Source organism: Sarcophilus harrisii, chromosome 5 (genome assembly GCF_902635505.1).
Source record: "Sarcophilus harrisii chromosome 5, mSarHar1.11, whole genome shotgun sequence".
NCBI lineage: Eukaryota > Metazoa > Chordata > Mammalia > Dasyuromorphia > Dasyuridae > Sarcophilus > Sarcophilus harrisii.
The window spans coordinates 95891592-95917034 of NC_045430.1; the positions used below are offsets into that span (position 1 = coordinate 95891592).

A 25443-nucleotide genomic window follows, 5' to 3' on the forward strand; every position below is an offset into this window, starting at 1 on the left:
ATGGAAATGTTATGTTGTGGTCCCCACTCAGTTCCCATAGTCCTGTCTCTGGGTATAGATGGCTCTCTTCATTACTGAACAGTTGGAACTAGTTTGAATCATCTCTTTGTTGAAGAGAGCCACGTTTATCAGAATTGATCATATAGTATTGTTGCCGTACAAAATGATCTCCTGGTTCTGCTCATTTCACTTAGCATCAATTCATGAAAGTCTCTCCAAGGCTCTCTGTATTCATCCTGCTGGTCATTTCTTTCAGAACAATAATATTCCATAACATTCATATACCACAGTTTATTCAGCCATTCTCCAATCGATGGGCATCTATTCAATTTCCAGTTTCTAGCCACTACAAAAAGGGCTGCCACAAACATTTTTGCACATATAGATAGGTCCCTTTCCTTTTTTAATATCTCTTTGGGATATAAGCCCAGTAGTAACACTGCTGGATCAAAGAGTATGCACAGTTTGATAACTTTTTGAGTATAGTTCCAAATTGCTCTCCAAAATGGTCGGATCCGTTCACAACACCACCAACAATGCATCAGTGTCTCAGTTTTCCCACATCCCCTCCAAATTAGTCATTATCTTTTCCTGACATCTTAGCCAATCTGACAGGTGTGTAGTGGAATCTCAAAGTTGTCTTAATGTACATTTCTCTGATCAGTAATGATTTGGAACATCTTTTCATATGAGTAGAAATAATTTCGATTTCATCACCCGAAAATTCATATCCTTTGACCCTTTATCAATTGGAGAATGGCTTGATTTCTTATAAATGTGAGTCAGTTCTCTATGTATTTTGGAAATGAGGCCTTTATCAGAATTTTTAATTGTAAAAATGTTTTCCCAGTTTATTGTTTCCCTTCTAATCTTGTCTGCATTAGTTTTATTTGTACAAAAGCTTTTTAACTTGATATAATCCAAATTTTCTATTTTGTGATCAGTGATGATCTCTAGTTATTCTTTGGTAACAAATTCCTTCTTCCTCCATAGGGCTGAGAGGTAAACTATGCTATGTTCTTTTAATTTATTTATAATCCCATTCTTTATGCCTAAATTTAGTCTTTTCTTGGTGTACAGTGTTAAGTGTGGGTCAATTCCTAGTTTCTGCCATGCTAATTTCCAATTTCCTCAGCAGTTTTTATCAAATAGTGCATTCTTATCCCAAAAGTTGGGGTCATTGGATTTGTCAAACACTATATTGCTATAGTTATTGACTATTTTGTCCTGTCAATCTAACCTAGTACACTGATCAACTAGTCTATTTCTTAGCCAATACCAAATGGTTTTGGTGACTGCTGCTTTATAACATAGTTTTAGATCAGGTACAGCTTCACCACCTTCATTTTATTTTTTTTTTTTTTTAATTAGTTCCCTTTTGTTCTTCCAGATGAATTTTGTTGTTATTTTTTCCAGCTCGTTAAAATAGTTTTTTGGGAGTCTGATTGGTGTAGCACTAAATAAATAGATTAGTTTAGGGAGTATTGTCATCTTTATTATATTTGCTCAACCTATCCAAGAGCACTTAATATTTTTCCAATTGTTTAGATCTGACTTTATTTGTGTGGAAAGTGTTTTGTAGTTTTGCTCAAATAGTTTCGATTTTCCCTTGGTAGATTCTTAAATATTTTATACTATTGGTAGTTACTTTAAATGGAATTTCTCTTTATAACTCTAACTGTGGGATTTTGTTAGTGACATATAAGAATGCTGATGACTTTTGTGTGCTTATTTCGTATCCTGCAACTTTGCTAAAGTTATGGATTATTTCTAATAGCTTTTTAGTAGAATCTCTGAGGTTCTCTAAGTATACTATCATATCATCTGCAAAGAGTGATAGTTTGGCTTTCTCAACTCTTATTGCCAAAGCTAGCATTTCTAATACAATATTGAATACTAATGGTGATAATGGGCAATCTTGTTTCACTCCTGATCTTATTGGGAATGGTTCCAGTTTATCCCCATTATATATGATGCTTACTGATGGTTTTAAATAGATGCTACTGATTATTTTAAGGAAAAATCCATTTATTCCTGTACTCTCAAATGTTTTTAATAGGAATGGATGTTGGATTTTATCAAATGCTTTTTCTGCATCTATTGAGATGATCATATGATTTTTGTTATTTTGGTTATTGATATATCAATTATGCTAATAGTTTTCCTAATATTGAACCAGCCCTGCATTCCTGGTATAAATTCTATTTGGTCATAGTGTATTATCCTGGGGATGATTTTCTGTAATCTTTTTGCTAATATTTTGTTTAAGATTTTTACATCAATGTTCATTAGGGAGAAATTTTCTTTCTGTTTTCATCCTACCTGGCTTAGGTATCATTACCATGTCTGTGTCATAAAAGGAATTTGGTAGGACTCCTTCAATCCCTATTTTTTCAAATAGTTCATACAGCATTGGAGTTAATTGTTCTTTAAATGTTTGCTAGAATTCACATGTAAATTCATCTGGTCCTGTGGTTTTTTTCTTAGGGAGTTGATTAATAACTTGTTCTATTTCTTTTTCTAAAATGGGACTATTTAATCACTTCATCCTTTGTTAATCTGGGCAACCTATATTTCGAAGATATCCATCCATTTCATTTAAGTTATCAAATTTATTGGCATAAACTTGGGCAAATTAACTCCTAATTATTGCTCTAATTTTCTCTTCATTAGTGGCAAGTTCTCCCTTTTCATTTTTAAGACTAACAATTTGATTTTCCTCTTTCCTTTTTCTAATCAAATTTACCAAGGGTTTATCTATTTTGTTGTTTTTTTCATAAAACCAACTCTTAGTTTTATTTATTAATCTCTCCTTTTATTTTTAGAATTTCAAGCTTAGTGTTTAATTGGGGGTTTTTAATTTGCTCTTTTTCTAGCTTTTTTAGTTGCAAATAAAATTTCCCCTTATTACCACTTTGGCTGTATCCCACACATTTTGGTATGACATCTCATATTCTATTGTCATTCTTTTGGGTGATTAATTTGTATCTATGATTTGCTGTTTCACCCATTCATTCTTTAGGATGAGATTATTTAGTTTCCAAGTACTTTTTGGTATATTTTCCCCTGGATTTTTATTGAATGTAATTTTTATTGCATTGTGATCTGAAAAAAATGCATTTACTATTTTTTCCTTTCTCCATTTGAATTTGAGGTCTTTATGTCCTAATATATGGTCAGTTTTTGTATAGGTTCCATGAACTGCCAAGAAGAAAGTGTATTCCTTTCTGTCTCCATTTAGTTTTCTCCAAAGATCTATCATACCTAACTTTTCTAGTGTTCTATTTACCTCGTTAACTTCTTTCTTATTTATTTTGTGGTTTGATTTCTCTAGTTCTGAGAGTGCAAGGTTGTAATCTCTCACCATTATAGTTTTGCTGTCTATTTCTTCTTGCAGCTCTCTTAACTTCTTCTTTAGGAATTTAGATGCTATACCACTTGATGCATATGTTTAGTTTTTATATTGTTTCATTATCTATGCTACCCTTTAGCAAGATATAGTGCCCTTCCTTATCTCTTTTAATTATATCAATTTTTAGTTTTGTTGATCTGAGATCAGGATGGCTACCCCTGCTTTTTTTGACTTCATCTGAAGCATAATAGATTCTATTCCAGGCTTTTATCTTTACTCTCTATCGCCCTGCTTCGTATGTTTCCTGTAAACAACATATTGTAGGATTCTGCCTTTTAATCCATTCTGCTATCTGCCTCCACTTGATAGGGGTTTACCCCATTCACATTTATGGTTAAAATCACTAATTCTGTATTTCCTGCCATTTCTCCCTTCCCCTCTTCCCCAGTATTAAACTTATGAGCACCACTTCTATAATGCAGCTCTCCTTTAGGATCCTTCCCTCCCCTTAGAGTACCTTCCCTTTATAGTTTCTGTATTCCCTTCTATTTAGCTTACTCCTTCTCTTTTTCCTTTTCCCCTCCCACTTTTCAGTGATCTGGGAGAAGTTTCTCTGTAAACCAAATATGTCTGATATTTTCTCTTTGAGCCAGTTCTGATGAGGGTAAGATTCACACTAAGTTCATCTCCCTCCCTTCTTTTCCTCAGATATAATAGGTTTTCTTTGCCTCTTCATTAGATTTTTTTTTCCCCCCTTTTTCTGGTACAATTTCCTTTCCACTTCTAGAACTTTTTATATTATAACAGTAAAACCAAATTATACATGTACTCTTTATGTATACACATAACAGAAATACAGTTCTTAAGAGTTCTTTTTATCTTTTTATATAAAGCTTCTCTTGAGTTGTATATTTGTAGGTCAAACTTTTTGTTTAGCTCTGTTTTTTTCATCAGAAATAAATGGAATTCGCTTTTTTCATTGAATATCCATCTTCTTCCCTGGAAGAAAATGTTCAGTTTGTCTGGGTAAGTTATTCTTGGCTGCATAACAGGTTCCTTAGCCTTTTGGAATATCACATTCTAGGCCCTTCGATCCTTTAATGTGGATGCTCCTAGATCTTGGGTATTCCTTATTGTGGCTCCTCGGTATTTGAATTGGTTTTTTTTCTGGTTGCTTATAGTATTTTTTTCTTGGTCTGATAGTTCTGGAATTTAGCCACAATATTTCTTGGAGTTTTAATTTTTAATTTTAATTTTTTAATCACCTCTTTTAGTAGGTGATTGATGAATTCTTTCAATGTCTATTTTACCTTCTGTTTCTATAACATCTGGACAGTTATCTTTGATGATTTCCTGAAAAATAGTGTCTAGGCTCTTTTTTTCATCATGATTTTCAGGGAGTTCAGTACTCCTCAGATTATCTCTCCTAGATCTATTTCCCAGGTCTATTGTTTTCCCAAGTAGGTATTTAACATTTTTTTCTATTTTTTCTTTTTTTTGGTTTTGCTTGACTGATTCTTGGTGTATCCTTGAGTCATTCATTTCCATTTGTTCAATTCTGATTTTTCATGAATTATTTTCTTCATTTACTTTTTTTTTTTTTTTTTTTTTTTAATTGTCCAATTGAATTTTTAAATGGGTTGTTTTGTTCTATGGAATTTTTTTTGCATTTCACCAGTTTTGTTTTTTTAAGGAGTTATTTACTTTTTCCAATTCACTAATTCTGTTTTTCAGGGAGTTGTTTTCTTTTTCCACTCTTTTAATGAGTTAGATGCCTTATCAGACCCTCTTACAAAGCTTCCCTTTCTTTTCCCCATTTTTCTTCTAGCTTTCTTTTAAGAGTCTTTTTAATTTCTTCTATGAGAGCCTTATGTGATGGGGACCAGATCACATCTACCTTTGGGTTTTCATTCAGTCTCCTCGGGGTTTGAAATCTGCTCTCTTTCAGTATAGAAGCTATCTATAGTTAGAGCCTGCTTTTCCTTTTTACTCATTTTCACAGAAAAGAAAAACAACAACCAAAAAAAACAAAAAAAACTGCTACAGTCTGTTTATGGGGAAGTGGGGTATTTCCAGGCTGCCTCTACAGACAATAGGAAGTAGCAGTGAAGTAGAGTGGAACAGCAGTGGCTGTGCTAGTATTAGCGGTTGAGATTGTACTGAATCCTTCCCAGTGCTATGTGGGCCTGGTCCTGAGAGACTCTAGCATTTTGGGGTTATAATCTTTACCCTTTGTGTTTATAGCTTCTCTGCTGATCTACTGGTTTGTTGCCAGGGCAGATTAGCCAATACTATGGCAGATTTTCCACTGGTGAAGACCACACCTTGCTGGCCTCTGATCTGCTCAGGATGAGCCGTTTTCTGTGCTCTCACTGCCTATCTGCCTAAGTCTGCTCTGCCTGTTCTGTCCCTGTGCAAGCAAAAACAGAGATTATCTTCTATGGTAATGTGTCATACTGCCAATATTTGTGGTTTTGATAGTCAAGCACTAATTTCGCGGCTGAGTTTCATAAAAATAGTTTGATTGTAAAGAAGAGCTCAGAAAGATGCATGTATTCTCTCTGCCATCTTGGCTCCACCCCCAAGCTATTGATATTGTTGAGAAAAGTAATATGAAGCCCTTGTCTGTAACTGATGAGATCTAGTCACAGTTTTGTGCACCCTCTTCATCCATAGAGAGGGTGGGATGCCAAGGACAGGGAATGATGAGGAGATTTGAATTTTAGTTTTTATTATATTAATGCTACAATATAGTGCAAGTGTTCATTTCTTTAGTCTATTACATGTATAGTTGTGTTTTGTTTGTATTAGTGCACTAAAGCATTTCAAACATTCAATTTTCTAATTTCTTCTGAAGTATCTTGCCTTCTTAGATCAAGCATTCAAGGAACTCCACTTACCTCACAGTTCTCAGTCTCAAGCTAATCATAATGCTTTCAAGTAGAGCTAGTCTGTAATCATGTGTACATCCATCTATTTCATGGATGTTGAGTAGACATGACCTCCCAAAATTGTGGTTGGGTTGTAGATGCAGGTTGGCTTGCTGGCTTGCCTGTTAACTTACTCTTTGTTATCACCAATTAGAGCCTAATTAACTGGTATCCCAGTGTTTCTGCCAGGCCTTCATTATTACTATAATGATTTAGGAGCATTCATATTTCCCTCTATACATCATCTTGACTGTTATTCTTCCATTTGTTTTTGTACCCTATCCACAACATGAGCATTATATTGGGTCTTGATGGAGTTGTTATTGTTTCTATTGGCCCTGTGTGTGAATGATAAATGTCACATCCACTGCTCTCAATAAATTTATAAGCTTATTAGAACTGTAATTCTTAATATGTGGTAGACTATGATAGTTACTATATGACAGTATACAGTATGATAGAAATAAAAAGAAAAAGGAAATTAATTTCATTTGGGAGTTTTAATGAAGACATCATGAAGAAACTCTGAAGAACAAGTAGAATTTTGCAAAAGGAAGGAATAAAATTCCAAATGCCTAGAATATTGGAATAAACACTACCAGGAAAAATTCAGTAAAGTGAAGTGAAGAGTTCTGAAGTTACATTCAAAGATATAGCATTCAATTAGTATTTGACCACAAAGATCAATTCCAGCCATGGATAGGATCCCTTGACTAGGTGTAAAATGTAGAATCTTGGACAACATGGATTAGGTGAGAGGAGCCAGAAGTCTGTGAGCAGCATCCAGGTTAGGTCAGATAGTTTTAGGCTAAGCTAACAGTGCTTGCTATGCTTGAATAACATTTTGATCTTAGGTAATGGAGATCAGAAACATTACTAGCTAATCTCTAAGGTCTTCGGTGATTCAAAAATTCTTTGCTTCTGTGATGACGAAACTGAGGTACATAAGTTGACATTTATTTAGATTTATCAAGCTGGTAAGTGATGGTGATAAAGCTTGAACTAAAGTTTCCCATTTGTCAATTCATTGAGAAGTACTTGCCACAGAAGGAACATTAACAATGATTAGCTGAGTTTAATCAGGGAAAACTGAAAAATTACCCTAGATTTTTCTGAATGGATGGGAAAGTATAGATCTCTATATTTAGAGATAAAAATCTAAATTTGTGCCCTTGAATGGACAACAGAGTTATGAAAAATTCTTAGGAATTATGTATTTTCTAAATAGCTGTCACTAGATATTCACCAGAGTGTCATGATCATTTTTTAAAAATTTATTGCTGTTTTGATTTTACATAATATCCATTTTCTAATCTCTCTGTTAAAGCCTGCAAAAAAAGATGGTGGTGAGGGAACTATTCTGCCAAATTACTATATTAATGAACACAGTTGAACATTATATTTTGTATTATGGGGCACCTAGGTGGTACAGAGTCACCAGCCCTGAAGTCAGGAGGATCTGAGTTAACACTTCCTTGCTGTGTGACTCTGAGGAAGTCACTTAACCCCAAATGCCTCAGCAAAAACAAAACAAAACAAAAAACATTATATTTAGTATTCTATATTTGTGATCTCCCTCTTCAGGCCTCTCTTTGGATCCATCATAAATGAATGAGTAAATGAATGAATGAACAAACGAATGAATAAAGAGCATTCATTAAACGCTTATTTGTTACACAGTGTAGAGCTCTGTGGATACAAATAATTAAAGACAAAAAGTCTATTCCTTCCTCTCAAGGAGCTATTCTATATAAACAATTCACATAGGAGAGCGAAGCCATAAAGGGGCACTTTGGTCATATAGAAGAGCAAAGCTATAAAGGAGTACATTGGTCCTAAAAGTTACTGAAATAGTGAATGGAGAACATTGATATATCCCCATCTAGGCACCGTGGCAGATTTGACTAATTTTAATTATCATTTGGGGGAGGAGAAAAGCAGGAAAGCAAATAGGAGCACCTTTTCAGGTGCCTAAGATATCTAACCAAAACTGAAAATTTAATCTTTAGGCCTCTGATTTTTTTTTTTTTTTACTATTTATTTACTATTATTTTATTTACTAAATCTATAAATGAAGTTATAGATTTATTTTAAAATTATATTGAATTTTAAAAATATAGAAAAATGTGAGTTAGCAAAGCTAAGCAATGTGTCAGTGACTCTTAAAGTATGTGTACTATTTTACATCCAAACTCCTCCCCCACCTTAGCAAAAAAGGGAGTGAAGTATATTTTTTATCAACTTCAGGGCAGACTGTCAGTTTCATTTATTTTTAAAATTATTGTTCTTTCCATTTATTTTGTGGAAAAATCAAATTTTACTCTAGATTTTAGCTAATGTCTCAGATGCCTTTATTATTTTGTAAACAGTTTCTTTGGAGGAAAAATAGTGGTCAATAGTTGACTTTGTTAGAGAACAGATGCTGACTCAAGCAATTTCTAATTTAAATTATAGTTTAATCTTAAAGCAAAATATGAAGAAATTCTATAGTAATGAAAAAAGTCAAAAGTTTTCAATTTCAGTTTTGTAATATTTACCCTATAGACAATATTGAATATCCCCTTAGAAAATCTTGTTGAGAGATTCTAACTTCTCCAAACATTAAGGATATTCCCAAATTCTGCTGCAGTCAGAATATCAAGAGAAACCAGGGACACTTTTACAGTATTAATTATTAATTTTTGAAGTGTCTACACATTGTAGTACCATTGTATTTTGTTTTGCTTATTTTGTTATTTATCAGTTCATGTCTTTCCAAGCTTCTCTGAATTTTTCATATTACTTTGGTACAGTAACATTATATACACTACAATTTGTTTAGGTGTTTTCCCAGATGAACATCTACTTAATTTCCAGTTTTTTGCTTCCACAAAAGGTGTTGCTCTGAATATTTACATGTATGGGATATGGATTATTCTTTTTGCATTTGGCCACTTTAAGAGTCATAGCACTGGGGTAGGGGTGAGTTTCGGGAAAGTGTTTCTACTAAGGATCTCAAGGTCTTTTGATATGAACATTTTAGTCTACACTTTCTTACAATTCCAAATATCTTCCCATAATTATTAGACCAACTCAAAAAGTACTTCACCACTGATTATGTTCTGTCTTTTGCCAGTTTGCTCCAGGGTTTGGTTTGGTTTTGCATTTTTCCCATGATTAGTGATGTGGAGTAATTTTTATTATGGTTGTTAATGATTTGCAAGTCTTTTGAGAAATGTTTGTTGATATTCTTTGACCACTTATTCATTGGAAAATAATGACTTAATTGTATGCATCTATATTAATTTTCTAAAATTTGGATATAAGATTCTTATTAGACAAACCTTTATCAGAACTACTTGATGGAAAGATTATTTTCCCAATCAACAGTGTTCATTCTTATCTAAGTTGTATTGGATTTTTTTTTTGCAGGCAGAAGCTTTTCAGTATCACATAATTAATATTATAATATATTTTGTCTTTTACAATCTTTGTATCAGGAGGACCATAAATGTTCAAGGTGTTTATTCCTCCTCTTTTTAATTTTTTAATTGTTTGACCTTTCCTTTTTGACCTTTTCTTCTATCCATTTTGAATTTATTATGATATAGTATAAGATATTGGTCTAAACCTAATTTTTAAATTGCTTTGCATTTTCCCCAGCATATTTCTTGTTCAAAAATTCTTCCCAAAGTAATTCATCCTTGTTAATTCTCCAACAATTAACCATTGATTATGTCACCAACCAACAGAGAAGCATAGGAGTGACAGCCCTTCCCCTCCCCCAGCTTCCAGATCAGCCACCATTTGGAGAGGCGTTGGTGGAGAAGATCACCATCCCAATTCAGCAAGTCTTTATTAAGTATTTACTATGTGCTATGCATTATGCTAAGTGCTAAGAATACAAATATACGCAGAATGCAAAACAGGCATATAAAAAGAAGTCAAAAAGTAATAGGAAAGAAGGCAAAAATCCCAAGGGTATAAAAGCCATCTTAGAGGGAGAAAAGAGAGGCATAGTTGGCATGGGAGGATCTGAAATGTACCATCCAATCAGAGAGAGAGGCTGCAGAAGGTACTTCCAGTATTTCAAGTCCAGAGCTAGAGTACACTTCTAAGGTGCACATGTTTCTAGGATACAGTTGAGGCTATCCAGACTCCAGCTGCCATACACTGCACAGGCAGCTTAGCTGAAGCAATATAATTCCCTGGAGAAGTCACAGGAGGTACCATGTACTAGGTAGGTCAGGCCACCACTAACATTTTTACCCTGCTCAGATCCTACTGGATGACAGCCCAGTATCCTGAACCTAAGAGTCTTAAGAAGCTTTAATGCTTTCAACATAGTGCCCTTAGTCATCATGCTTGGAATCAGTTCTTATGGAAGTTGTAGGCTAGCACCTGCTTCTACAGGAGCTACATCCATATCAATTGAAGACCCAGAAAAGAAAATTCTTGTCACCAAAGTCATTGGCACCATCAAATAATTTAGCATCAGAAATTGATAGGATTTTTATCAGTAAAAGTGACATTGAAGAAGAGCCATTACCATTTGCTTTACTATTGTAATCTAAGGAAGATGGGACCTTTCCATTTAATTTGCAGCTGAAGTCTTCCATATGTGTTGTCTTCCCCATTAGAATTTGTATCCTTAGGACAGTGCTTTACACATAGTAATGTAATAATCATCTTCATGGCATGCTTTTTAACTTTTTTCTTGTTAGATTGCTGAATTTTCTGAACTTAGAAATTGTTCATAGGCGCTGATAGAGCAGAGGTAACTCATATTATCCTAGAAAGACTAAATATATTAAGTGTAAATAAGGCTCTTGTTTCCTTTAGCTAGTAAGTAATTTCTCAACTGGGATGGTGTTCTTTAAGAAAGAAACATTTTGTTGAAACAATTTTAAATATTAAAATTGTTTCTGAATATATTTTCTTCACTACTTTTTCTTCTCTTGACCTTTTGAGCCTTCTCTCCTTGTAACAGAAAAACAGTTAAGCAGAAACCCAGTTGATCAAGCAATCTACTCTGACAGTGAAGATAACATTTTTTCCCCCATAATCTTTATATCTTCAAGGAAAGATGAGTACGTTTTTAATGTCATACAGCAATGATATAACTACATATATATATTTACATTTATATAAACATAACATGTCAAGAATACAACTATATAAAATATATATATATACATATAGAGTTATATCGTTGCTAAATGGCACATATACATTACATGTATAAAGAGAGTCATACAGAATGTGTTGCCTGAGGAAATTGTGAGTTTCAATTTCATTGAAATCCTTGAAGCCAAGTTACATCAAGCCAGATGTAATTGAGAGAATTATATTTTTTAGGTTTACATTTGAACTAAGAGTGACTGAAATCCCTCCCAGCTTGAAATTCTGTGATTCCGTGGATTAGATGACTTTATATTTAGACCAGAGTAGGCAGTCAAAAAATGCCCAGTAGAATTTGATGCTTTTTTAAAGTGGGGAATCCACTTAGCAAGAAACTCGTTTTCTGGGCTTATTTGGTTATTAACTGTAGTTTTATATGCTAGCTTACCATTTTGGCCTATCTCAAAAGCCAGACTATATAACTTGATCCACTGAGTGTCAAGTCTTTTATTTGTTTTTGATCAGTTAAGGCCAGCTCATTTGAAAACAAGATTTTTGTCTACTCTTATTTATAGTAAAAGATGATTTGAGATACTGAATGATTTCAAAGTATAGTGGAATCTGAATTATGCAGGAAGGAGTATGGTGAGAAATATTTAGCATTCATTTGGTAATAGACCAAGTATGATATGAAGAATACATTGTTTGAATTTAGATGAAAGAGTAATTCCATATAGATAGTGAGATCTTCTAAATATTCCTTTGAAGATGTCAGAGAGCTGATTACATTAAAATCAGAATGCTACAATAGGCCCTCTCTTATTTTGGTTGATGATCACTCAAAAGAACAGAGCTTAATAATAAGGGGAAAAAAATGAATGAAGAATGTCTACTTTCTTGGGGGACAAGCAGTTAACAGTTTATTAAGGACCTGCTGTATGCCAGGAACTGTCTAGATTCTGATGTAGTTATATAGATAGCTTTAAATGAAGCATTTCTTCAGTATTAAACTTTGGATAGACTACAAGTGAGCTGGCTCCTGAATTGAATATGTGAAAGGAAGTCACTGGATTGCAATTCAGAAATTGTATAGTACATTTAATGATCCCAAACTGCTTTTCCTTGATGGACAAGCTTCCTTATCATTTATTTTTATTTTTATTTCTTGCTTTGTATCAATTTTGTTTCCAGGCTTATCTCTCACCCTCCCCAGTAAGACAACCTTAATAACAAAGATTTGGAAGAAAACAAACAGTTCTGCAAAACCAGCCAGAAGTTCAAGTGTTTGACTTTTTTTTTTTTTTTTTTTTTTTAAGGATAATTCTGGATTGGGGGAGAAGGGGAGGAAAGATGAAGAAACCTGTTTTTAGTTGATCAATGTTATTAGATAAACAAGTGATTTTTTTTTAGCTATTAACATTGATCAACAAGTGATTTTTTTAAAGATAATTTTCTATTGGAAGTTGCACCAAATAACAATTAGACACATATTAGAAAACTCTTAAAAAGATGTCACCTATTTTCTGTCCCACTTATTTGATCCAGGTGTTCGAAGATCATGGGGGAAGGAAGGAAAGTAGGGCTTTTCAGTGAAGTCTTCATTGATCACCCTAACCTGGTAGTGATTTCCTTTCTCCCAGTCTTCATAGTTCTTTGTGGGTGACTTTTAATTATCCTTACTTCATTTCCCTTTGTATTAAGGTTATTTGTATACATGTCTTAACCTATTAAAAAATTTATGTTTTCTGAAGGTTTGGATCATGACTTATTCATACGTGTATCCCTCCCAAAACCCTGCAAAAAGCAGGTGCTTAGTTGCTACATTTTTAAGTTTTATTTTTCTATTTTTTAAATAAACTTATAAATAAATAGGACTTTCCTTTTTTGTTTTCTTCCTCTGCACTACAATTTGTTATAGCAGAGAGTCACCATGGAGACATGAATTTAAGTCCTTTCTTTGGCATATACTATCTGACATTGAGAAAATCACTTTAACCTCTCAGTGCCCCTAGATAACTCTACTACTTGTCAGCATTGGTAGAAAAAAGGTCTTCACTGGTTCCTTTACCTATACAAATATCTAGATTGTAGTCCCAGCCTTGCAAAAAACGTCCTTATGTAAGGAGAACTTAGGAGTACAAAACTATGAACTAGCCCCCAGAATAATAATAGGGAGCTTGACTTTCAAAAGATAGAACTTTTTTGCAAGGCTGGGACTATTCTGTAGTTTTTTTTATTTTCATTTGATTAAAGCAGCTCAGATTTTAGTCATCATTCTCTTAATAATAGCAAATAAGAGTCATTTCTTATAGTGTAGAAGTGATCTGGAATTCTCAAAGTCTATTCCAATAGAGTATAAATATAAATTTGACAGGTCTTATTCAAGGACTTGGAATATAAAACCTAGTCATCTCTTGTCTAAGATCTGTCTTCCACAAATTGGGTCATGCCATTTGCCTCCTAAAAAGCTTTCAGTGGTATTCTTTATCTTTCCTTATTTCATATTATTTCCCTTCATTCTCTCTACCTCTAGCCAAAATGTTTACTGCCAGCTGTTTCCTGAATTCAGCATTTCATCTGTCTTTTTTTCATTTGTACAAGCTTTCTCTTGTTTCCCAAAATCTTTTTAACCCGGAACCTGCTTCGAGTTAACTTGTTAATGTTCTTTCCCTCCCTGAATTACTTTTTTCAATTTATCTGTGTACATATTATATCTCTCTAATAGAATGTAAAGGGACTTTTATAACATCTTTATATTCCCCAGTTCCTAGCATGGTGCTTTGAACCTAATAGACTTTTTATAAATATATATTGATCTAAATTGAAATGTTGATGTATTCAAGGGAAAAAACTAAGACTGATTTACCCTATTCAAATATAGAAAATATAGCAAATACAGAAAAATAGAACCTACTCGTGATCCTCATTTCAATTATTGCCAAATGCAGTTTTCCCCCTGAATGACTTGCTCTGTTTTCTAATACATTTAATTGTGATCTTGATAGAAAGACATAGAATTAATATCTGAACATATAATTTCCTGAACTCATTAAATACTTTGTCTATTGTGTTTTTCTCCCCCTTTTCAGACTTCACAATGGTTTTAAGTCTTGAACCAGGGAATAAGCAAGCGATAAGTGAACTTTCCAGGATTAAAAAAGTATGTATTCTTGTTAACTTTAAAGTTTTAAAGCATAAATTTTTTGAATTTGTTTTATATTTCACTTGAGAATATCAGATAATCATTTCACATTCATTTTTAAGGAACTGATTTTGAAAGGGCTGTGGGCTGATGTGTTTGATAAATCAACTGAAAGGCGAAACTTGGTAAAATCCATTGATAAACCATTTCATCTTAGATCAGATGTAAGTACAACTTTTTTCCAGGAATTTTCTTTTCTCTTTAATATTAGTATTATATCAATAAATACTGAAATTTTATTTGTATTTATAAATTTGAGAAATCAAAGATGTTTGAAAGGCAAATATGGAAAGCTCTACTTTGAGCAATTGTGGTAGTATATCTGTTAGCCTTATTAAGATGAGAATAAAAAAAAGAACACAGCTGGAACATAAAATATATAGAGGGAAATATGAAATAGAGCTGAGGTGTTAGATTGTAGTTCCTAGTTCCTGCAAGTTTTCAATTTTAGGTTGTTTAAATTTATTCCTGAGGGGAAAAGGAGTAATTTTCTCCTTGTTTTCTTACAGACCCCTCTCTTTTTAACTCTATCCCTCAGGGACTTGCCTTATATAAGTTGGGAGGGAGAAAGATTCAGGGTTGGTTAAGAAGATACTCTGTGATATCATCTCCTGTCTCTACCCTTCCTCTCTTCTTGGACAATTTTCTTTATGTAGATAGTGTATCTGTGAGATATAGAGTACAGGTGTCTAGGGATAGCAACTTCTGCATTCCAAGAACAAAGATATGGTTGAAGGGAGATTAAGATGAAGAAGAAGGAATAGAAGAAAATATTGGGACCCAGAGCTGGTGTGACAGGTGATGGGGAATCACACATGGATTTTGTGAAGGGTTTAGTTACTCAGGAGGTAGGGTAAAGTTAAGGTTTATTAAGGACTCTTTTCTGACTAAAAAGTCTGCTTAACAGTCCTCTCTTCCTCTCTTTCTTTTTTACTCTTTCCACTACCCCTTTTGATATCCTACCCTCTACCTGTTTCCCTGCTAACCACTACTCTCCACTCTGTCTTTCTACCCTATACCCTTAGAGTTTTCCTAAACATCATATATTTCAACCTTCAGTCTCCTCGCTTGGTTCTTTCCCCTGATTCTTCTCTACATTTTTCCACTTTTTTCTTCTAACTCACCCATAATATTGTCACCTCCCTTTCCCCCCATTCCTCCCTTTCCTTGCTCCCAAGTACCTTGATTCTTTAACCACTTAGCTTTCTGTAAATCTTTGCTGCTTCTTTCCCCTTTTATTGCTTATATTCATTTCCTCTAGTTTCTATTTTTTACTCCTTCCAACATTTCCCTTTTTCAGTTTCCTTTTCTTTCTTTTGCTCCAGAGGGTTATCTTTTTCCTAGAGAAAGTGGAGGTGAAGGGTGAATAGTGAGCTTCATTTAGAAGCCACTACACTGTGCACTACTTCCATCATACCCAAGGAAGCTAGGACAATATGTCCAGGGTCTCAGAAAGCATGAGCAGTTCCTAATCTCCACCACTACTCTTAAGTATCTTCTCCACCAATTCCTCAGTCTTTTATGTACCCAATGTCCTCACTTGTCCTGTGAGATAAGGGCTGAGAAAGGGTCAGCCCCTAGTGGGGACATACCTTCATAGTTAACTTAAGGTAGGCCACATTCTCTGCAACCTCTACTCTATCTCTATCCCAGGTTCCCAGCTCTGGGAAGAAGCACTGTAGCACTGCTGGGGAGATACCAGTACCTGTGAGTTACTTCTGAGCCAAAGCTGTCTTGACATGAGGTCCATTGGAAGGGTACACATTTTTTGTGTACCTTTCTGGAAATTCAGGGCTGGAGCAGTTAGGGATGGAACCCAAGACTTGCTGGTTTTTTGTCTTCTCTTCACTCTTGCCAGATGAAAAGTTATTACAATAGGAACTTTGTGGAGGACTTCAGTAGTTGAGATTGTGGTTCTTTGTAATATTATGGTGAGGGGCTTCTGCAGGTTTGGCAGAGAACCTTGGACTTAGAACTCAGAAAGTCAAAGCAATAGGTGAACTGGTGACTGGAATTAATTCTAGATCTTTCAGAGCGTGGTCTTTATGTTTTGAAAATAACCTGGTTCTAAAGGGATCCACCAAGCTTTGAATATGTCTGAAGAAAGTTGGCCAAAAAAGCATAGTGTCCCTTGAATTTATCCAAATGTTTGTGATATTGAGGGTAATATTAAACCGTGTGTGTGTGTGTATATATATATAAAAGAACTGACTTCACCATCCAATTTAGAAACCACTGAAGACAATCATCATTGAAGAAATCCATGACTTGGTACAAAATATTGATTTGCCTGCAACAAATGCCATTTCCGTGTTAGAGACCAATTGTGTTGATACAACAAATGTTATGAAGGCTTCAACTCTTACAACTAAAAAGAATGCAAACCAAGGTGATCTTTTGCCCACAAGTGATACTCCAAAAGCAAAAGTATCAAAAATAGAAGAAATCACAGACACTTCAGTCCTACAGTAAGTACAAATGTGTACTTTTGCCAGCGTTCTATTGGAGACATGATTCCATGGAAAAATTTATTTCTTTTAATTATTCTGACCTTTACTACTATCAAAAGCAAAAACATCTGTGCAGTTTTGACTTGAGTAGAATCATATAATTAAATTTTCACCAGTGGTTTTTTTTTTTTTTTAAAGTATAATATCTGAAATTTTGTTTACTACCAAAAAATAATTTTGGGGGCACACTGTCCAACATTGTGGAAACATAGCATTAGTTATTGTCTTTACAAATAGTGATTACTTTTTATGTACATGAAAATGAACATTATAATGACTGAAATAGTCACTACTTCAGGTCATCATCATCAATCCAGTTTGCTTCTTTATTACTCAGCTGAATGATGTTAGAGAATTTGATGTTAATGATAGTTTGGTTATAGATTATTAATGATATTGTTGTGAGAATATATATATATATATATATATATGTTTTTAATCTCTTAAAATTTGGCAATAAACTTTGCTTAAACTTGATAATTTAAAAATATTCAAAAGATGGTAATAGCTTCAATTGTAGCATTGAAAATATTTTTATATGTTTCACATATTTGACTTTACATTTTTAAAAATAATTAAGTTTTCCCCTGGTGGTGGAAAAATATGTGGTAATATTAACACATGTATATAAGCTAAATTAAGCAAAATTTTATTTCAGCTTAAATTTCATAAACTTTTAATAAAAGCGATTACTTCATAAAAAAGTTAAACTAAAGGGAAACATTTTTCCTCTATTTTTAATTTTATTCAGAGTTTTGCTGACACAACTTTTTAAAAGCTTTTGCTTTTTATTAAGACTGGAACCAAATTTTTTTTCAATATTTGATAAGTACAAGGTATTCAATTATATCTATCCTCTTTTCTCCGAGTCTTTTTTTAGTTCTAAGGTGAGGAAAATTACAACATAGAACTAAATGGTCTCTAGAGAGAATATGTGGTCTAATTCAGTTTTTTATTTATGATTCAATTCTTGCTTGACATCTCGGTTTAAGTGACCATGGGCAAAGCCCTCTAACCTTCCTGAGCTTCAGTTTGTTCATATAAAATAAATATATCTCTAGTACCACCCTTAAAAGCTTGTTTGAGTCAAATAAAACCATATAATATATAGCACTATATAAGGTATTCTATATATTTCAGACCTCATGCCAATATAAAAGTGGCGTCATCAACTGCACATCAGTCTTTCAGCAGGAAAAATTGCACTGAAGTAAAAAAAATAGCTGCTCCATTTATTACAACGATTCTTCCACCAACACCTGCAAACTCATTTCAGCTTGAATCTGATTTCAGAAAGCTGAAAAATTCTCCAGATATGTTATATCAGTACCTAAAGGTAAGCAATGTGTTAGCAGTTCTATTTAAAATAAAACTGATTGCCTTTAATTATCATAATCAACCCTGAGCCCTGAAGAACAGAAGAGAAAATTTATTTATTTCTTTCTCTCAGAGAGATGGTGGATTTTGGATGCAGAATGTTGCATATATTGTCAAACATAGATGCTATATTGATTGGTATTGCTTAGTTGTTTTTTATTTGTTTTCTTCACACGGGAAAAGCTCAATTGTATATCTAGAAATGGTGATATAAAAAACAAAAAGTATCCATAATATCTTAAATTTTTAAAAGAAAAGTTAAATCTTTATTCATCACCTGATCTCAACACAGACTCATAATATCATTTAATAAGTGCTTACTATGGCTAAGCAATGAGGACAGTAAAAGGCGAGTTGGTATAGGGCCTCACAGTAATAGGGAAATTTGGAAAAGGAAAGAATTTGGAGAATATGCCCTATCAACTAGGGTGTATTACAGCATAGTTGAGTTTTAACTTTATTTGTTTGGTTATATGCTTAAACACCCTTTACGCCGTTTTTCTGTTAATTTGGGTTAATCGTATGACCGTGGTGGCTGGCACGAGATTTACCAACCCTTGTTTATTATGATTTAGTCAAACTTTCATTTATAGCTCAATGTTAGTCACTGCTGTAACCCGTGGGGGTGTGGTTGAACAAGGTGTCATGGGCTGCTTGTTTAAGTGTGCCTGATACCAGCTCCTTTATACTCTAATGAAGTTAAAAGGGCAATACTCACTGGGTTGCGGAAACTTGCATGTGTAGGTCTAATAAAAATTAACAGTAAGGCCAGGACCAAACCTCTGTGCTTGTGGAACTGATTAAAGTCCATCTAAGCATTTTCAGTGCTTTGCTTTGCGTTAAGCTACACAAACAGTATATTATGAATTTCAAAATTTATCAAAAATTTTGAAAATTTTGTTTGTATACTATGTCAGTATTAAATTTTATTTTAATTTTTTTTTGTTTTTTTTTTCCATAAAAATTTTGAGTTTGGGTTGGAAAGCGGTTGTGTGTTTGATTAATAGAATATTGGGGTATTTGTTGTAGTGTTCTATAGCAGTAGAAGTTTAACAGTAAGTAGCGGTATATTGGTCTTAGTTAGGCCTAGTTGTTACTTACATGTATTTTAAAACCTATTTCTCCGAGGTATTCAATTACCATACTAAAGGCCTATCATCCGGTTTTGGGGTTTGATGGAAGGGATAAAATTTAGTAAGGGGGGTAGGGGCGTTTAGTGGTAAGAAACTTTTATAGGTGTTGTTTATATTTGTTATTATTTTAAACACGCATGCACACACATACATACACACACATACACATACAAAAAATGTTCTGGTTTGGACATGTTCTGACTAAACTGGAATATGTGGAAAAAGTTTGTTTTCTTTAACATTGTATCCTGTTATTTATTATATAAATTATATTAATGAGAATTACATATATTGAAACTTTAATCTGTTTTTCTAGTTGAGTTCTTCAAAATAGTAAAAAAAAATCTTTATTCCGGGAATTGTCTTCTGACTGTTAGGCTTTCATTTGGTTGAAGAAAATTATCCACTTATTAAATTTTCCCCTTTCCAAATTTAATGAATCTAAATTTTTAATCAAAGGGCGAAACTAAAAAAGTCATTTTTGTTTTCATGAGAACTCATTTGTATATAAGGTGAATCTCTTGTGCTTTTTTTTTTTTTTTTTTTGGACTCTGCTTTTCTGGGTCTGAATAAGCTACCAAGATTACCAATTGCCTTGTATTTTCAATAGGCTATAATTTCCTTTTTTTTTTTTTTTTTTTTTTTAATACTACATTGTATTGTATCTTTGAATTCAGTGGAGATTCTCAAGTCCATTTTAATACATGGCTAATTGTACATATAGCAGTAATTCCTCATCTCAAAGTGTTCAAAATGGCTGATGAAAAAAGGGGATTTGTGATTGATTTTTATAAGCCTATATATTTAGCTCAGTAACTTTTATAATTATTCTTTTTTTCTCCAAGCAAATTGAGCCTTCACTATATCCTAAGCTGTTTCAAAAATCCTTAGAGCCAGATGTATTCAACCAAATTTTGAAAATTCTGCATGATTTTTACATTGAGTAAGTTGAGTTTCTTAATTATATTAATGTTACCAAACTTTACTTTTACTGTGTAATATAGGAAATTCATTGCTTTTTACTTATTTTAGTAAATGTAATTGAAATGTTTTTCATTTACATTTATGTATTTTATGATTAGAAAAACTTGAAAGAAATATTAAATATTGAAATTAGAAAGCAAAATGGCAAAAAGGAAGGAGAAAATGCATTTGCTAACCTCTGGGGAAGGGATGGAGAGGAGAGAGAAGATAGTCTAAGTAAACTAATTTATCATTTCCAGGTATCCAGAAATGGATATTTTATCATTCTTTGCAATTCTTAGACCTCTGAAAAATTAAAGATCTAATTTTTTCAGATGGAAAAAGTCCTAAGTCTCTGAGAAATTAGAACAATGTTATGAAAATTCTGCTTTAAAATAGAATATATGAAAAATGAAGAGCTGAAAGAAAAAAAAAATCTAGTCCTTAAAGTTAATTACAGATTTTTAAAAAGAAGTTAAAAAATTTATTTATATTTGTTTTCTTATCTGTATCATTTCAGTAAAGAAAAACCATCACTTATCCTTGAAATTTTACAAAGATTATCTGAAGTAAAAAGATTTGATATGGCAGTAATGTTTATGTCTGAATCAGAAAAAAAGGGTAAGTAATGTGGAGGGAAATTTTTCCGTTCTTGGAAATTTCTGCTATGTTTTTTAAGTATAAACCTTATATTTAATACTTGTAAAGCTATTTGGACAAGGTCCTCATCTTTAAAATGAGGCAGTCGAATTAAATGCACTTTAAGGACTCTTCCAGCATTCATTCTCCTCATTTTCATCTACTTGACATTATGATGAATGATCATTGATTTTTTCGGATGACACTGAAGTGTTTTTCCTTGGAGACTGGGTCTTCCTATTTTGCCTGGATTGAAAGTGCAAGAGCCATTCATGACCCCATTTTCAGTATTAAAAATCATGGAAACTTTAACCTGATCAGGTTCCTCCTTTGACAGCCTATCACAGTGGTCCCTGGAGCAGGGAGAGTCAATGTTCCACCATGGTTGACTACCATAGGATTTTGAATAATCAGAGAGAGACCATGTTCCTTATGCTATATATATATTTAAATAAGAAAACAGATTTGTATGGTTTTAAAATATTTTCAACAATGAACAATTAAGCAAAAAAAAAAAATTGTACCTTATTTTCAATTAAGCAGAAAATTAATTTAGTCCTAAAAGCCCATCAAAATTTTTTTCTAAATTGCTATTATTACTAATGTCAGGTAATGTCTTCATTATGGACCAAATTCTTTTTTTTTTTTTTTTTTTTTTTTAATAGCCTTTTATTTACAGGATATATACATGGGTAACTTTACAGCATTAACAATTGCCAAACCTCTTGTTCCAATTTTTCACCTCTTACCCCCCCCCCCCCCTCCCCTAGATGGCAGGATGACCAGTAGATGTTAAATATATTAAAATATAAATTAGATACACAATAAGTATACATGACCAAAACGTTATTTTGCTGTACAAAAAGAATCAGACTCTGAAATATTGTACAATTAGCTTGTGAAGGAAATCAAAAAATGCAGGTGGGCATAAATATAGGGATTGGGAATTCAATGTAATGGTTTTTAGTCATCTCCCAGAGTTCTTTTTCTGGGCATAGCTAGTTCAGTTCATTACTGCTCCATTCTAATGGAGCAGTAATGAACTGAACTAGCTATGCCCGTTTGTCAACGGCACGGCTAGGCCACGCTTACCCGCCTTCGGGCACCAATCCGGATCCCATAGAGACAGACCACCAGGAGGGAGGTAGGGGTGAAGTGAAAGAGAACTTTATTCTTAGATAGCACATATTTATACCCTCCCTTGAGATCTGGGGGAAGGGGAGGTCCTCTAGGAACCTGGCAAAATGGGATTGGCCTGAAAAGAAGGAGGGAGGCGTGCTAGGCTTTGAGAGCACTAAGGAGGGAGACATGGCACCTGGGGTCAGTTACCGCCTCCTGGGGCTAAGCCCCACCTCCACATAGGACTCGCCTGCGCCTCAGAACCTCTCATCCTTCAGGTCCTCCCACATGCCTTGAGCCACATTCCTTGCTCCCAAAGGCTTTTTAACTCTTACACAACATATTCAGCAAATGTTCGCGTAGTCTTTACTTGAAGATGCCACTGCCTTTTAAGGCAGCCAATTCTATTTTTACATACCTTTTAACAGTGGGAAGGTTTTCTTGTCAGAAAGTTTTAAATTACCCCTTTGTAATTTCTGCCTATTGCTCCTATTTCTGACCTATAGGAACCAATAAAGCAAATAAAATATCTCTTCCATATAAAAACCCTTCCAATACTGGAAGATAACATGTCACCCATGAGTAATGAATATTCCCTTTTCTAAACTAATCATCTCATGTTTCTCCAACTGGTCCTCAAACTAAATACCTTTCTATCATTCTAGTTGCTGTTCTCTGTATTCTCCTCTTATGAATGTCCTTCCTAAAATGTACCAAAACTGAACGTATTCCAGATGTGGTTTTATCAGGGACAATACAGCAAGACCACCACATTCCTGCACATTGTGCACATTTTATAAGTGGTACCCTTGGTTCTTTGAGTTTATAATCCATCAAAACCTTCAAATTTTTTTCAAAAAATTCTCTCTGATCATCTTGTGCTTATGAAACTGGTTTTGTGAACTTGGGTGTAAAGTTTTACTTTTATCCTTATTTGATTGAATACTATATTTTAGTGTGTCAAGACCCTTGGGATTCTTTCTCTTTCATCTACTGTGTTAATGATCCTACCCAAGTTTTGTGTCATCTACAAATTTAATAAGCATTCCATCTATACTCTTATCTAGATCACTGTGAAATGATAGGGAAAAAAGCAAGACCAACTAAACACAAATCTCTGATACAACTCCTAAGTTTAAATGCAATAATTAGTGATTTTTTTTTGACTAGCCATTCAGTCAGGTTCAAACCTATCCAGAATATCATCTAGCACACCTCCATCTTTTTTTATGAGAATAACATTAGAGAGCAATGTACTTTGGTAAAACTACATCCACTGCATCCCATGAACAGTGTCTCATACCTGCCATTTTTTTCATGATACACAGGGGTACACAAATCTTCTAGGCCTGATAATTTTAACTTTAAAAGGCTGCTAGGTGTTAATTTCCCTATATGTTTTATTTTTGGTGGCAGTACTGTTTTGCCATTTTTCCAAAGGTTATTTTCCTTCATAGAACAGCTTTTCTTCATTTTGTTATTAAATATCATCATCCTGCTTACCATGAACATCAATCCTCCTACATATATATGCTTTCAATGAGATTTGAGTCACTAATTAATAGCTTTTTAGTTACTCTCTAAATTTTATAGGATTATTGGACCAATTCATACCACCACTCATAATATATTAGTGTGTTTGACTTTCTGTAGCCAGTCGCTTTTCTTTCTCAGTTTGCTAGATGTGTATTGGGATCTCAGAATTTTCATTTACATTTCTTTTCATCATGAGTTACAGCAGTATTTCATATGGTTATAATTTGCAGTTTTGTTTTTGTTTTTGTTTTGCAAATAGGAACCCAAATTTGCCTTAGGTGTTTGAAGCCATGAGTCTGCTACTTGCCTTCTCTCTCGGATGTTTTTCCTCTTTGAATTTCTGGTGTCATAACTGCTATTTTTACATTATAACTGCTTTCTGGCATCTATCTGGCTTGACAAATATATACTGGCAGTTTTCTTCCTGTTCCTTTTCAGTTTAAAACCTTTTTTATTATATCAGCAATTCTAAGGAAATGATATTTACCATTTCTCATTAAAATACATCCCATTATTGGCCAAGACCCTGACATTTCTATATTTTAAACTGTCTGGAAATCCATACTTAGTAACTTTTTACCTTGTTATTCATCCCAAATATTTCTTTTCTGCATCTCTTATCTTCAGTAGGCATGATGGAAAAAAACCAACTATTACCACTATGATCTTTAATTCCTCATCTAAGACTTGGTAATTTTTGGCAAGGTTTCCTAGTTTCTTTCTGGTGGTGTCATTTGTACCTTGTGAATTGCCAGAGGTGGATAGATGTCACCTCTTTTGACAACTCTTAGATTAGGAAAGTCTGAGATATATGCTCTGAGAAGACAAAGAAAAATTTCCTTTTAGAAATTCTGGAAAGGCCAAGATGAAAATTGCACAGAATGAGAAGGCATTGTGAGATGAGGTTAATAAGCATTATTGGAAGGATACCAATCAATCATGCACCAAAGTATCAAATTTTTAAAAGGGATTAATTAAAGTAAAAATTTTAAATAACATTTAATTTTTTTTTTTTCTTCTAGTTACATGTGCATTATTTAGTCACATGGAAAATTCGGGATTGAAGGATAATTCTCTTGAAGAACTCAAGAAAAGATACAGTAGTTGATTATTTTTATGAAATTATTGCCCTTTTGTTTTCATGAGTAAAATTTTCTTTTTTTCTACTGAAGACAAAGTATTATATGGGTCTGCTTCTGAAGGCTATGAAGTTATATAAAAGAAAACATTCTTTAGATATGCTGGTCAATTGAATAGGATAGTGTGCACTACTGTGATGTACTTAGAAATGTATTATTTATAAATCTTTTTGTGAAAATAAAATATAAATACTTGAAGCAAATCAGTGTTTTGTTATAGAAATAAATTGCCTACCTTCTCCACCTACAGCGTTTCTCTTTTACTTCCTTGTATTTTCTCCATTAACATACTAGCTTTAAAATAGTTCTGTATCAAAATTTTAATTTTTTGCAACACGATAAAGGAATGAACTGAAATATAATTTGTCCAGAGTCTTGTAGCATATGATTCAGGCCCATCAAGAATCACTGAGTTGCCTTACAGTGTTTATTTTACAGTAAAT

The 25443-nt window shown here is 33.5% G+C and overlaps 1 protein-coding gene across 3 annotated transcripts in view; it reads left to right on the forward strand.

Moving 5' to 3' along the window:
• Positions 1-25243, forward strand: part of RPAP3 (RNA polymerase II associated protein 3) — a 62320-nt gene extending 37077 nt beyond the window's left edge. For all 3 annotated transcript variants that reach the window (XM_031938055.1, XM_031938057.1, XM_031938056.1), the window contains 7 exons: positions 14472-14542; positions 14647-14748; positions 16814-17052; positions 18235-18430; positions 20450-20547; positions 21088-21188; positions 24884-25243. In XM_031938055.1, coding sequence (XP_031793915.1) covers positions 14472-14542; positions 14647-14748; positions 16814-17052; positions 18235-18430; positions 20450-20547; positions 21088-21188; positions 24884-24969 — 893 coding nt within the window. In that variant the 3' untranslated portion in view covers positions 24970-25243. The remainder of the gene's footprint in view (positions 1-14471; positions 14543-14646; positions 14749-16813; positions 17053-18234; positions 18431-20449; positions 20548-21087; positions 21189-24883) is intronic.
• The last annotated feature ends 200 nt before the right edge of the window (positions 25244-25443 follow it).